The following is a 14938-nucleotide window of genomic DNA, read 5'->3' on the forward strand; positions in this document are numbered from 1 at the left end:
ATGGAATTAATATGATGGTTGCCTTGTTGGTTTAAGGTGAAAAGTTTTGTAACAAAGTAGTGGTCGGATTAATCTCTACGTAGGTGAGACAGATACAGACAGACAGAGACAGACAGAGACAGAGAGACATAAAGACATACAGACAGACAGACAGACAGAGACACAGACAGAGAGAGACAGAGACAGACAGACGAGGGAGAACAGAAAATAAAAGGACAGGGAGGTAGAGCCACTGACCACACTGCGTGTGAACTTCTCCAGAGATGTGCGTCTTCCCTGCTGCTGCTCCGTCTCAGGCTTGGGCACAAAGCATTATGGGAAGAGAAAGGAGAGGAGAGGAGAGGAGAGGAGAGGAGAGGAGAGGAGGCAGAAAAAGAGAGAATGAAAACAAAGCAGAGAAGAGAAGTCAGTGATATCACTGATTCAGACCATGCAGTAGTTTACTGACTGCAGAACCTGGAAATCTCCAACAGAGGGCAGCACTTCACTATGTTGGATGCTGAGGACTGGCGTCAAACTGCAGTTTGCCCCAGGCAAACGGAGACACACACAGAAACACACACACCTTCTTCCTGGCCATCAGAAGATCTTGGTAAGCGTTGGAGCGGAGGTAGCGTGTGTAGCTGTCACTCTTCATCAGCTTATAGATGTGGTCCTGTAACAGAGGAGAGAGAAGGGGGAGGACAAATGGGGAAGGAGAGAGAGAGGGGGGGGGACAAAAAGGGAGAGAGAGAGAGAGAGAGAGAGAGAATGGGGGGAAATAGGGAGGGAGAGACAGAAGGGGGGACAAATAGGGAGAGAGAGAGAGAAGGGGGGGACAAATAGGGAGAGAGAGAAGGGGGGAAATAGGGAGAGAGAGAGAGAGAAGGGGGAGGACAAATAGGGAGAGAGAGAAGGGGGGAAATAGGGAGAGAGAGAGAGAGAAGGGGGAGGACAAATAGGGAGAGAGAGAATGGGGGGACAAATAGGGAGAGAGAGAGAGAAGGGGGGAGGACATATAGGGAGAGAGAGAGAAGGGGGGAGGACATATAGGGAGAGAGAGAGAAGGGGGAGGACAAATCGGGAGAGAGAGAGAGAGAAGGGGGAGGACAAATAGGGAGAGAGAGAGAGAGAGAGAGAGAGAGAGAGAGAGAGAAGGGGGGGACAAATAGGGAGAGAGAGAGAGAGAGAGAAGGGGGGGGACAAATTGGAGAGAGAGAGAGAGAGAGAGAGAGAGAGAGAGAGAATGGGGGGAAATAGGGAGGGAGAGACAGAAGGGGGGGACAAATAGGGAGAGAGAGAGAGAAGGGGGGGACAAATAGGGAGAGAGAGAAGGGGGGAAATAGGGAGAGAGAGAGAGAGAAGGGGGAGGACAAATAGGGAGAGAGAGAAGGGGGGACAAATAGGGAGAGAGAGAGAAGGGGGAGGACATATAGGGAGAGAGAGAGAAGGGGGAGGACAAATCGGGAGAGAGAGAGAGAGAAGGGGGAGGACATATAGGGAGAGAGAGAGAGAAAGACCATGACCATGAGAAACAAGATTCTCTGGTCTGATGAAACCAAGATTGAACTATTTGGCCTGAATGCCAAGCGTCACATCTGGAGGAAACCTGGCACCATCCCTACGGTGAAGCATGGTGCTGGCAGCATCATGCTGTGGAGATGTTTTTCAGCGACAGGGAGACTAGTCAGGAACGGAGCAAAGTACAGAGAGATCCTTGATGAAAACCTGCTCCAGAGCGCTCAGTACCTCAGACTGGGGTGAAGGTTCAACCTTCCAACAGGACAGAGCTTGAGAGGATATGCAGAGAAGAATGGGAGAAACTCCCCAAATACAGGTGTGCCGAGCTTGTAGCGTCATACCCAAGAAGACTCGAGACTGTAATCACTGCCAAAGCTGCTTCAACAAGTAAAGGGTCTGAATACTTATGTAAATGTTATATTTCAGTTTTTGCTTTTGAATACATTTGCAAAACAATCTAAAAACCAGTTTTTGCTTTGTCATTATGGGATATTGTGTGTAGATGAGGGGGAAAAAATTGAATACATTTTAGAATAAGGCTGTAACGTAACAAAATGTGGAAAAAGTCAAGGGGTCTGAATACTTTCCGAAGGCGCTGTACATCGAGAGAGACCTAATGTGTGTGTTTTAGCTTTATGCTGTATTTCAGCTTTTGGGCTGTTAGTACATGTCTGTACGTACATGTCTGTCTGTCTGTAATATAACGTACCTGTCTGTCTGTCTGTAATATAACGTACTTGTCTGTCTGTCTGTAATATAACGTACCTGTTAGTCTGTCTGTAATATAACGTACCTGTCTGTCTGTCTGTAATATAACGTACCTGTCTGTCTGTCTGTAATATAACGTACCTGTCTGTCTGTCTGTAATATAACGTACCTGTCTGTCTGTCTGTCTGTAATATAACGTACATGTCTGTCTGTCTGTAATATAACGTACCTGTCTGTCTGTCTGTCTGTAATATAACGTACCTGTCTGTCTGTCTGTAATATAACGTACCTGTCTGTCTGTCTGTAATATAACGTACCTGTCTGTCTGTCTGTAATATAACGTACCTGTTAGTCTGTCTGTAATATAACGTACATGTCTGTCTGTCTGTAATATAACGTACCTGTCTGTCTGTCTGTCTGTAATATAACATACCTGTCTGTCTGTCTGTAATATAACGTACCTGTTAGTCTGTCTGTAATATAACGTACATGTCTGTCTGTCTGTAATATAACGTACCTGTCTGTCTGTCTGTCTGTAATATAACGTACCTGTCTGTCTGTCTGTAATATAACGTACCTGTTAGTCTGTCTGTAATATAACGTACATGTCTGTCTGTCTGTAATATAACGTACCTGTCTGTCTGTTTGTCTGTAATATAACATACCTGTCTGTCTGTCTGTAATATAACGTACCTGTTAGTCTGTCTGTAATATAACGTACATGTCTGTCTGTCTGTAATATAACGTACCTGTCTGTCTGTCTGTCTGTAATATAACGTACCTGTCTGTCTGTCTGTAATATAACGTACATGTCTGTCTGTCTGTAATATAACGTACCTGTCTGTCTGTCTGTCTGTCTGTAATATAACGTACCTGTCTGTCTGTAATATAACGTACCTGTCTGTCTGTAATATAACGTACCTGTCTGTCTGTCTGTAATATAACGTACCTGTCTGTCTGTCTGTAATATAACGTACCTGTCTGTCTGTCTGTAATATAACGTGCCTGTCTGTCTGTAATATAACGTACCCGTCTGTCTGTCTGTAATATAACGTACCTGTCTGTCTGTCTGTAATACAACATACCTGTTAGTCTGTCTGTAATATAACGTACCTGTCTGTCTGTAATATAACGTACCTGTTAGTCTGTCTGTAATATAACGTACCTGTCTGTATGTCTGTAATATAACGTACCTGTCTGTCTGTCTGTAATATAACGATACCTGTCTGTCTGTAATATAACGTACCGGTCTGTCTGTAATATAATGTACCTGTCTGTCTGTCTGTAATAAAACGTACCTGTCTGTCTGTCTGTAATATAACGTACCTGTCTGTTTGTCTGTAATATAACGTACCTGTCTGTCTGTATTATATAACATACCGGTCTGTCTGTCTGTAATATAACGTACCTGTCTGTCTGTCTGTAATATAATGTACCTGTCTGTCTGTCTGTAATATAACGTACCTGTCTGTCTGTCTGTAATATAATGTACCTGTCTGTCTGTAATATAACATACCTGTCTGTCTGTCTGTAATATAACGTACCTGTCTGTCTGTCTGTCTGTAATATAACGTACCTGTTAGTCTGTCTAATATAACGTACCTGTCTGTCTGTCTGTAATATAACGTACCTGTCTGTCTGTCTGTAATATAAGGTACCTGTCTGTCTGTCTGTAATATAACGTACCTGTCTGTCTGTCTGTAATATAACGTACCTGTCTGTCTGTAATATAACATACCTGTCTGTCTGTCTGTAATATAACGTACATGTCTGTCTGTCTGTAATATAACGTACATGTCTGTCTGTCTGTAATATAACGTACCTGTCTGTCTGTCTGTAATATAACGTACCTGTCTGTCTGTCTGTAATATAACGTACCTGTCTGTCTGTCTGTAATATAACGTACCTGTCTGTCTGTCTGTAATATAACGTACCTGTTAGTCTGTATGTAATATAACGTACCTGTCTGTCTGTCTGTAATATAACGTACCTGTCTGTCTGTCTGTAATATAACGTACATGTCTGTCTGTCTGTAATATAACGTACATGTCTGTCTGTCTGTCTGTAATATAACGTACATGTCTGTCTGTCTGTAATATAACGTACCTGTCTGTCTGTCTGTAATATAACGTACTTGTCTGTCTGTCTGTAATATAACGTACCTGTCTGTCTGTCTGTAATATAACGTACCTGTCTGTCTGTCTGTAATATAACGTACATGTCTGTCTGTCTGTAATATAACGTACCTGTCTGTCTGTCTGTCTGTCTGTCTGTCTGTCTGTAATATAACGTACCTGTCTGTCTGTAATATAACGTACCTGTCTGTCTGTAATATAACGTACCTGTCTGTCTGTCTGTAATATAACGTACCTGTCTGTCTGTCTGTAATATAACGTACCTGTCTGTCTGTCTGTAATATAACGTGCCTGTCTGTCTGTAATATAACGTACCTGTCTGTCTGTCTGTAATATAACGTACCTGTCTGTCTGTCTGTAATACAACATACCTGTTAGTCTGTCTGTAATATAACGTACCTGTCTGTCTGTAATATAACGTACCTGTTAGTCTGTCTGTAATATAACGTACCTGTCTGTATGTCTGTAATATAACGTACCTGTCTGTCTGTCTGTAATATAACGTACCTGTCTGTCTGTAATATAACGTACCGGTCTGTCTGTAATATAATGTACCTGTCTGTCTGTCTGTAATAAAACGTACCTGTCTGTCTGTCTGTAATATAACGTACCTGTCTGTTTGTCTGTAATATAACGTACCTGTCTGTCTGTATTATATAACATACCGGTCTGTCTGTCTGTAATATAACGTACCTGTCTGTCTGTCTGTAATATAATGTACCTGTCTGTCTGTCTGTAATATAACGTACCTGTCTGTCTGTCTGTAATATAATGTACCTGTCTGTCTGTAATATAACATACCTGTCTGTCTGTCTGTCTGTAATATAACGTACCTGTCTGTCTGTCTGTCTGTAATATAACGTACCTGTCTGTCTGTCTGTAATATAAGGTACCTGTCTGTCTGTCTGTAATATAACGTACCTGTCTGTCTGTCTGTAATATAACGTACCTGTCTGTCTGTAATATAACATACCTGTCTGTCTGTCTGTAATATAACGTACATGTCTGTCTGTCTGTAATATAACGTACATGTCTGTCTGTCTGTAATATAACGTACCTGTCTGTCTGTCTGTAATATAACGTACTTGTCTGTCTGTCTGTAATATAACGTACCTGTCTGTCTGTCTGTAATATAACGTACCTGTCTGTCTGTCTGTAATATAACGTACCTGTCTGTCTGTCTGTAATATAACGTACCTGTTAGTCTGTATGTAATATAACGTACCTGTCTGTCTGTCTGTAATATAACGTACCTGTCTGTCTGTCTGTAATATAACGTACATGTCTGTCTGTCTGTAATATAACGTACATGTCTGTCTGTCTGTCTGTAATATAACGTACATGTCTGTCTGTCTGTAATATAACGTACCTGTCTGTCTGTCTGTAATATAACGTACTTGTCTGTCTGTCTGTAATATAACGTACCTGTCTGTCTGTCTGTAATATAACGTACCTGTCTGTCTGTCTGTAATATAACGCACCTGTTAGTCTGTCTGTAATATAACGTACCTGTCTGTCTGTCTGTAATATAACGTACCTGTCTGTCTGTCTGTAATATAACGTACCTGTCTGTCTGTCTGTCTGTAATATAACGTACCTGTCTGTCTGTCTGTAATATAACGTACCTGTCTGTCTGTAATATAACGTACCTGTCTGTCTGTCTGTAATATAACGTACATGTCTGTCTTTCTGTAATATAACGTACCTGTCTGTCTGTCTGTAATATAACGTACCTGTCTGTCTGTCTGTAATATAATGTACCTGTCTGTCTGTCTGTAATATAACGTACCTGTTAGTCTGTCTGTAATATAACGTACCTGTCTGTCTGTCTGTAATATAAACGTACCTGTTAGTCTGTCTGTAATATAACATACCTGTCTGTCTGTCTGTAAGATAACGTACCTGAGCCTCTTTGTAGCTGTCTGTCTGTCTGTAATATAACGTACCTGAGCCTCTTCGTAGCTGTCTGTCTGTCTGTAATATAACGTACCTGTGCGTCTTTGTAGCTGTCTGTCTGTCTGTAATATAACGTACCTGTGCGTCTTCGTAGCTGTCTGTCTGTCTGTAATATAACGTACCTGTGCGTCTTTGTAGCTGTCTGTCTGTCTGTAATATAACGTACCTGAGCCTCTTCGTAGCTGTCTGTCTGTCTGTAATATAACGTACCTGTGCGTCTTCGTAGCTGTCTGTCTGTAATATAACGTACCTGAGCCTCTACGTAGCTGTCTGTCTGTCTGTAATATAACGTACCTGAGCCTCTTCGTAGCTGTCTGTCTGTCTATAATATAACGTACCTGTGCGTCTTTGTAGCTGTCTGTCTGTCTGTAATATAACGTACCTGGAGCCTCTTCGTAGCTGTCTGTCTGTCTGTAATATAACGTACCTGAGCCTCTTCGTAGCTGTCTGTCTGTCTGTAACATAACGTACCTGAGCCTCTTCGTATCTGTCTGTCTGTCTGTAATATAACATACCTGTCTGTCTGTCTGTAATATAACGTACCTGAGCCTCTTCGTAGCTGTCTGTCTGTCTGTAATATAACATACCTGAGCCTCTTCGTAGCTGTCTGTCTGTCTGTAATATAACGTACCTGTAGCGTCTTTGTAGCGGTCTGTCTGTCTGTAATATAACGTACCTGTGCGTCTTCGTAGCTGTCTGTCTGTCTGTAATATAACGTACCTGTGCGTCTTTTGTAGCTGTCTGTCTGTCTGTAATATAACGTACCTGAGCCTCTTCGTAGCTGTCTGTCTGTCTGTAATATAACGTACCTGTGCGTCTTCGTAGCTGTCTGTCTGTAATATAACGTACCTGAGCCTCTTCGTAGCTGTCTGTCTGTCTGTAATATAACGTACCTGTGCGTCTTTGTAGCTGTCTGTCTGTCTGTAATATAACGTACCTGTGCGTCTTCGTAGCTGTCTGTCTGTCTGTAATATAACGTACCTGTGCGTCTTCGTAGCTGTCTGTCTGTAATATAACGTACCTGAGCCTCTTCGTAGCGGTCTGTCTGTAATATAACGTACCTGTGCGTCTTTGTAGCTGTCTTTCTGTCTGTCTGTAATATAACGTACCTGAGCCTCTTCGTATCTGTCTGTCTGTAATATAACATACCTGTCTGTCTGTCTGTAATATAACGTACATGTCTGTCTGTCTGTAATATAACGTACCTGTCTGTCTGTCTGTCTGTAATATAACGTACCATTGCATGTCTGTTATATAACGTACCTGTCTGTCTGTAATATAACGTACCTGTCTGTCTGTCTGTAATATAACGTACCTGTCTGTCTGTCTGTAATATAACATACCTGTCTGTCTGTCTGTAATATAACGTGCCTGTCTGTCTGTAATATAACGTACCTGTCTGTCTGTCTGTAATATAACGTACCTGTCTGTCTGTCTGTAATACAACATACCTGTTAGTCTGTCTGTAATATAACGTACCTGTCTGTCTGTAATATAACGTACCTGTTAGTCTGTCTGTAATATAACGTACCTGTCTGTATGTCTGTAATATAACGTACCTGTCTGTCTGTCTGTAATATAACGTACCTGTCTGTCTGTAATATAACGCATGCGGTCTGTCTGTAATATAATGTACCTGTCTGTCTGTCTGTAATAAAACGTACCTGTCTGTCTGTCTGTAATATAACGTACCTGTCTGTTTGTCTGTAATATAACGTACCTGTCTGTCTGTATTATATAACATACCGGTCTGTCTGTCTGTAATATAACGTACCTGTCTGTCTGTCTGTAATATAATGTACCTGTCTGTCTGTCTGTAATATAACGTACCTGTCTGTCTGTCTGTAATATAATGTACCTGTCTGTCTGTAATATAACATACCTGTCTGTCTGTCTGTAATATAACGTACCTGTCTGTCTGTAATATAACGTACCTGTTAGTCTGTCTAATATAACGTACCTGTCTGTCTGTCTGTAATATAACGTACCTGTCTGTCTGTCTGTAATATAAGGTACCTGTCTGTCTGTCTGTAATATAACGTACCTGTCTGTCTGTCTGTAATATAACGTACCTGTCTGTCTGTAATATAACATACCTGTCTGTCTGTCTGTAATATAACGTACATGTCTGTCTGTCTGTAATATAACGTACATGTCTGTCTGTCTGTAATATAACGTACCTGTCTGTCTGTCTGTAATATAACGTACTTGTCTGTCTGTCTGTAATATAACGTACCTGTCTGTCTGTCTGTAATATAACGTACCTGTCTGTCTGTCTGTAATATAACGTACCTGTCTGTCTGTCTGTAATATAACGTACCTGTTAGTCTGTATGTAATATAACGTACCTGTCTGTCTGTCTGTAATATAACGTACCTGTCTGTCTGTCTGTAATATAACGTACATGTCTGTCTGTCTGTAATATAACGTACATGTCTGTCTGTCTGTCTGTAATATAACGTACATGTCTGTCTGTCTGTAATATAACGTACCTGTCTGTCTGTCTGTAATATAACGTACTTGTCTGTCTGTCTGTAATATAACGTACCTGTCTGTCTGTCTGTAATATAACGTACCTGTCTGTCTGTCTGTAATATAACGTACCTGTTAGTCTGTCTGTAATATAACGTACCTGTCTGTCTGTCTGTAATATAACGTACCTGTCTGTCTGTCTGTAATATAACGTACCTGTCTGTCTGTCTGTCTGTAATATAACGTACCTGTCTGTCTGTCTGTAATATAACGTACCTGTCTGTCTGTAATATAACGTACCTGTCTGTCTGTCTGTAATATAACGTACATGTCTGTCTGTCTGTAATATAACGTACCTGTCTGTCTGTCTGTAATATAACGTACCTGTCTGTCTGTCTGTAATATAATGTACCTGTCTGTCTGTCTGTAATATAACGTACCTGTTAGTCTGTCTGTAATATAACGTACCTGTCTGTCTGTCTGTAATATAACGTACCTGTTAGTCTGTCTGTAATATAACATACCTGTCTGTCTGTCTGTAAGATAACGTACCTGAGCCTCTTTGTAGCTGTCTGTCTGTCTGTAATATAACGTACCTGAGCCTCTTCGTAGCTGTCTGTCTGTCTGTAATATAACGTACCTGTGCGTCTTTGTAGCTGTCTGTCTGTCTGTAATATAACGTACCTGTGCGTCTTCGTAGCTGTCTGTCTGTCTGTAATATAACGTACCTGTGCGTCTTTGTAGCTGTCTGTCTGTCTGTAATATAACGTACCTGAGCCTCTTCGTAGCTGTCTGTCTGTCTGTAATATAACGTACCTGTGCGTCTTCGTAGCTGTCTGTCTGTAATATAACGTACCTGAGCCTCTACGTAGCTGTCTGTCTGTCTGTAATATAACGTACCTGAGCCTCTTCGTAGCTGTCTGTCTGTCTATAATATAACGTACCTGTGCGTCTTTGTAGCTGTCTGTCTGTCTGTAATATAACGTACCTGAGCCTCTTCGTAGCTGTCTGTCTGTCTGTAATATAACGTACCTGAGCCTCTTCGTAGCTGTCTGTCTGTCTGTAATATAACGTACCTGAGCCTCTTCGTATCTGTCTGTCTGTCTGTAATATAACATACCTGTCTGTCTGTCTGTAATATAACGTACCTGAGCCTCTTCGTAGCTGTCTGTCTGTCTGTAATATAACATACCTGAGCCTCTTCGTAGCTGTCTGTCTGTCTGTAATATAACGTACCTGTGCGTCTTTGTAGCGGTCTGTCTGTCTGTAATATAACGTACCTGTGCGTCTTCGTAGCTGTCTGTCTGTCTGTAATATAACGTACCTGTGCGTCTTTGTAGCTGTCTGTCTGTCTGTAATATAACGTACCTGAGCCTCTTCGTAGCTGTCTGTCTGTCTGTAATATAACGTACCTGTGCGTCTTCGTAGCTGTCTGTCTGTAATATAACGTACCTGAGCCTCTTCGTAGCTGTCTGTCTGTCTGTAATATAACGTACCTGAGCCTCTTCGTATCTGTCTGTCTGTCTGTAATATAACGTACCTGAGCCTCTTCGTAGCTGTCTGTCTGTCTGTAATATAACGTACCTGAGCCTCTTCGTAGCTGTCTGTCTGTCTGTAATATAACGTACCTGTGCGTCTTTGTAGCTGTCTGTCTGTCTGTAATATAACGTACCTGTGCGTCTTCGTAGCTGTCTGTCTGTCTGTAATATAACGTACCTGTGCGTCTTCGTAGCTGTCTGTCTGTAATATAACGTACCTGAGCCTCTTCGTAGCGGTCTGTCTGTAATATAACGTACCTGTGCGTCTTTGTAGCTGTCTGTCTGTCTGTCTGTAATATAACGTACCTGAGCCTCTTCGTATCTGTCTGTCTGTAATATAACATACCTGTCTGTCTGTCTGTAATATAACGTACCTGAGCGTCTTCGTATCTGTCGGTCTGTAATATAACATACCTGAGCCTCTTCGTATCTGTCTGTCTGTCTGTAATATAACGTACCTGAGCCTCTTCGTATCTGTCTGTCTGTCTGTAATATAACGTACCTGAGCGTCTTCGTAGCTGTATCGTCCCGGGTCTTTAAGGTTGGCGCTGGTGCGTTCGTAGCTGTGTGAGTCCAGGTTGATGGAGCTGGAAGCACCTTCTGCCAGAAACTCTGCCCAGATCTCCTGAGCCCGCTCTGCCACTTTCTCCAGAGGCTGCCTCTTCAGATCCTGGACTGCCAACCAAAACCTATTGGATACAGTAAGTAAGCAATTCCGCTCATTCTTACACCACTGGAGGTGTGCGGTTATTCCCTGATAACTGCCAGAGTCAGCACAGATGACACCATTTCACTGTACTGGCTATTGATGCCATCCCTTCTCACACAGCAGACCCTGTGACCATAACATAATATATAAATATAATAAATAATATACACTACCGTTCAGATGTTTTGGGTCACTTAGAAATGTCCTTGTTTTCCATGAAAACATACATGAAATGAGTTTGAATAGGAAATATAGCAAAATGCATAGGAAATGTAGTCATTGACAAGGTTAGAAATAATTATTTTTAATAGAAATAACAATTGTGTCCTTCAAACTTTGCTTTCGTCAAATAATCCTCCATTTGCAGCAATTACAGCCTGGCAGACCTTTGGCATTCTAGTTGTTAATTTGTTGAGGTAATCTGAAGAGATTTCGCCCCATGCTTCCTGAAGCACTTCCCACAAGTTGGATTGGCTTGATGGGCACTTCTTACGTACCATATGGTCAAGCTGCTCCCACAACAGCTCAATAGGGTTGAGATCCGGTGACTGTGCTGGCCACTCCATTACAGACAGAATACCAGCTGACTACTTCTTCCCTAAATAGTTCTTGCATAGTTTGGAGCTGTGCTTTGGGTCATTGTCCTGTTGTAGGAGGAAATTGGCTCCAATCAAGCGCCGTCCACAGGGTATGGCATGGCGTTGCAAAATGGAGTGATAGCCTTCCTTCTTCAAGATCCCTTTTACCCTGTACAAATCTCACACTTTACCACCCCCAAAGCACCCCCAGACCACCACATTGCCTCCACCATGCTTGACAGATGGCATCAAGTACTCCTCCAGCATCTTTTTATTTGGTCTGCGTCTCACAAATGTTCTTCTTTGTGATCCGAACACCTCAAACTTCGATTTGTCTGTCCAATCTTCCTCTGTCCAGTGTCTGTGTTCTTTTGCCCATCTTAATCTTTTCTTTTTATTGGCCAGTCTGAGATATGGCTTTTTCTTTGCAACTCTGCCTAGAAGGTCAGCATCCCGGAGTCGCCTCTACACTGTTGACGTTGAGACTGGTGTTTTGCGGGTACTGTTACGGATACAGGTATCCTGTGTCTTTTTGTGTTTTTTCTCTCCTTCTGCCCTAATCACAGGTGTCCTGTATGTTCCTGATTGGTGGTCGTTGGGGTGTCTGCTGATTGCTAAGGTGGACCAATCAGTGAACATTCCTCTGCATTGCACCACCTGTTTCTGGTTTTTCAATCACACATCCCATTGTTTAAAAGCCGGTCAGTTGTGTTTGTTGTGAGAGACTATTTCCGTATGTGAGTATGGATACTGTGGTGTCCTGTGTTTTGTGTACTCACTCATTTGCTGGTTACTCTGTTTGGTAACTTTGTGTGTTTCTGGGAAAAGGGGAATTTAAGCAAGTTGCCCTTGGGCGTACATTACCCGTAGGAAGAAAACTGTCTAAAAACACTAGTTAGACCTGAGCGGACCACCCACTGTATTTGTGTATGATTAGCAGTAGCTTAGCGGTTCTTGAGGCAGGCAAGATCAGTTTAGGTTTTTTTACACTATTGTTTCATTTCTTGGGTCCTGCTCAGCCCTTTTTCCCAAACCTTGACCGTGTGTTCAAAAATAAACATTTTATGTTTGACGGTAGTTTATGGTTGTCGTGTAGTTTTTGTTCTCACTGTTCCATGTCACGCTTATAATTTGCATGAATTATGTTACGGGTCTCATGTCCATCCACCCTAGACGTTTAAAGCCACGGGGTTCGTAACAGGTACTAATGAATGAAGCTGCCAGTTGAGGACCTGTGAGGCGTCTGTTTCTCAAACTAGACACTAATGTATTTGTCCTCTTGCTCAGTTGTGCACCGGGGCCTCCCACTCCTCTTTCTATTCTGGTTAGAGTCAGTTTGCGCTGTTCTGTGAAGGGAGTAGTACACAGCGTTGTACGAGATCTTCAGTTTCTTGGCAATTTCTCGCATGGAATAGCCTTCATTTATTAGAACAAGAATAGACTGCCGAGTTTCAGAAGAAAGTTATTTGTTTCTGGACATTTTGATTCTGTAATCGAACCCACAATTGCTGATGCTCCAGATACTCAACTAGTCTCAAGAAGGCCAGTTTTATTTATTCTTTAAAAATTACTTGTGTCAAGCACAAAGTAGATGTCCTAAACGACTTGCCAAAACAATAGTTTGTTAACAAGAAATGTGTGGAGTGGTTGAAAAACGAGTTCTAAGTGTATGTACATTTCTGACTTCAACTGTATATATATATATATATAAAAGCCATAACACTGAGGTAACCTACACAGGGGGTAGTCTGAGACAGGTCCAGACATTGGAATGTGTAGTAGGACTATAACTGCTTCACCCACCATTGGCTGCACAAACACTGAGCACAGTACAGTGGAGAGGAGTGCCAGCTAATTGTAATTGCCTCTCATATTACAATCTATCTGTATTGATGTGTGGTCTGGCCCTGCAATATACAGACACTGAGTGAGAGATAGAGAGATAGAGAGAGAGAGAGAGAGAGAGAGAGAGAGAGAGAGAGAGAGAGAGAGAGAGAGAGAGAGAGAGAGAGAGAGAGAGAGAGAGAGAGAGAGAGAGAGAGAGAGAGATAGAGAGAGAGAGAGAGAGAGAGAGAGAGAGAGAGAGAGAGAGAGAGAGAGAGAGAGAGAGAGAGAGAGAGAGAGAGAGAGAGTGAGAGATGGTAGAGAGTGAGAGAGAGAGAGAGAGAGAGAGACAGAGAGAGAGAGAGAGAGAGAGAGAGAGAGAGAGAGAGAGTGAGAGCGAGCGATGGTGAGTTAGTGAAGATAGGGAGAGTGGTTGGCAGCTGAGGACAGAGAGAAGGGTGTGTGTGTGTGACCTGCTATCAGGCTAGTACACTCCAAGACTCCGTTATCTTCTTTAGTAGAGCCCCTCATCAGAACATGCCTTCAAAGGAGACACACACACACACACGCAAGCGCACACACAATCCACTTCCCATCCCAGTTCACATGGGTGGCAGAGCCGCTAGCTACAGGGGACTGACAGCGCTCCTGACCCCCCTGAAGAGAGGCCTAATGGGGATAAGTAGATAGAGCGCCATGGTGAGGTGCTGGAGGGTCAGTGCTAGCCTAACTAGAGGGAGTCCAGGTGAGGTCAGGTGACTTCCAAACAGATGGGATGGGAAGAGGAAAGGAGTTTATTTTTTTTATTTCTTTAATTTAACCTTTATTTATCCAGGCGAGTCAATTAACAACCGATTCTTATTTACAATGACGGCCTGAAAGAGAGATAGAGGATGAAGGGATGGTGAAGAGTAGAGGATGAAGGGATGTGAAGGGTAGAGGATGAAGGGATGGTGAAGGGTAGAGGATGAAGGGATGGTGAAGGGTAGAGGATGAAGGGATGGTGAAAGGTAGAGGATGAAGGGATGGTGAAGGGTAGAGGATGAAGGGATGTGAAGGGTAGAGGATGAAGGGATGGTGAAGGGTAGAGGATGAAGGGATGGTGAAAGGTAGAGGATGAAGGGATGGTGAAGGGTAGAGGATGAAGGGATGGTGAAGTGTAGAGGATGAAGGGATGGTGAAGGGTAGAGGATGAAGGGATGGTGAAGGGTAGAGGATGAAGGGATGGTGAAAGGTAGAGGATGAAGGGATGGTGAAGGGTAGAGGATGAAGGGATGGTGAAGTGTAGAGGATGAAGGGATGGTGAAGGGTAGAGGATGAAGGGATGGTGAAGGGTAGAGGATGAAGGGATGGTGAAGGGTAGAGGATGAAGGGATGGTGAAGGGTAGAGGATGAAGGGATGGTGAAGGATAGAGGATGAAGGGATGGTGAAGGGTAGAGGATGAAGGGATGGTGAAGGGTAGAGGATGAAGGGATGGTGAAGGGTAGAGGATGAAGGGATGTGAAGGGTAGAGGATG

The 14938-nt window shown here is 42.7% G+C and overlaps 1 protein-coding gene across 1 annotated transcript in view; it reads right to left on the reverse strand.

Annotated features, from left to right (window-relative positions):
* The window catches only part of LOC121552678 (regulator of G-protein signaling 6), a 125017-nt gene that overhangs the window by 992 nt on the left and 109087 nt on the right, over positions 1-14938 (reverse strand). The window contains exons 14-16 of the mRNA XM_041865688.2: positions 10812-10998; positions 566-655; positions 238-297 (exon numbers count right to left, since the gene is read on the reverse strand). Of these exons, the coding sequence (XP_041721622.2) occupies positions 238-297; positions 566-655; positions 10812-10998 (337 nt within the window). The remainder of the gene's footprint in view (positions 1-237; positions 298-565; positions 656-10811; positions 10999-14938) is intronic.

This window comes from Coregonus clupeaformis, chromosome 36 (genome assembly GCF_020615455.1).
Source record: "Coregonus clupeaformis isolate EN_2021a chromosome 36, ASM2061545v1, whole genome shotgun sequence".
NCBI classification, from domain to species: domain Eukaryota; kingdom Metazoa; phylum Chordata; class Actinopteri; order Salmoniformes; family Salmonidae; genus Coregonus; species Coregonus clupeaformis.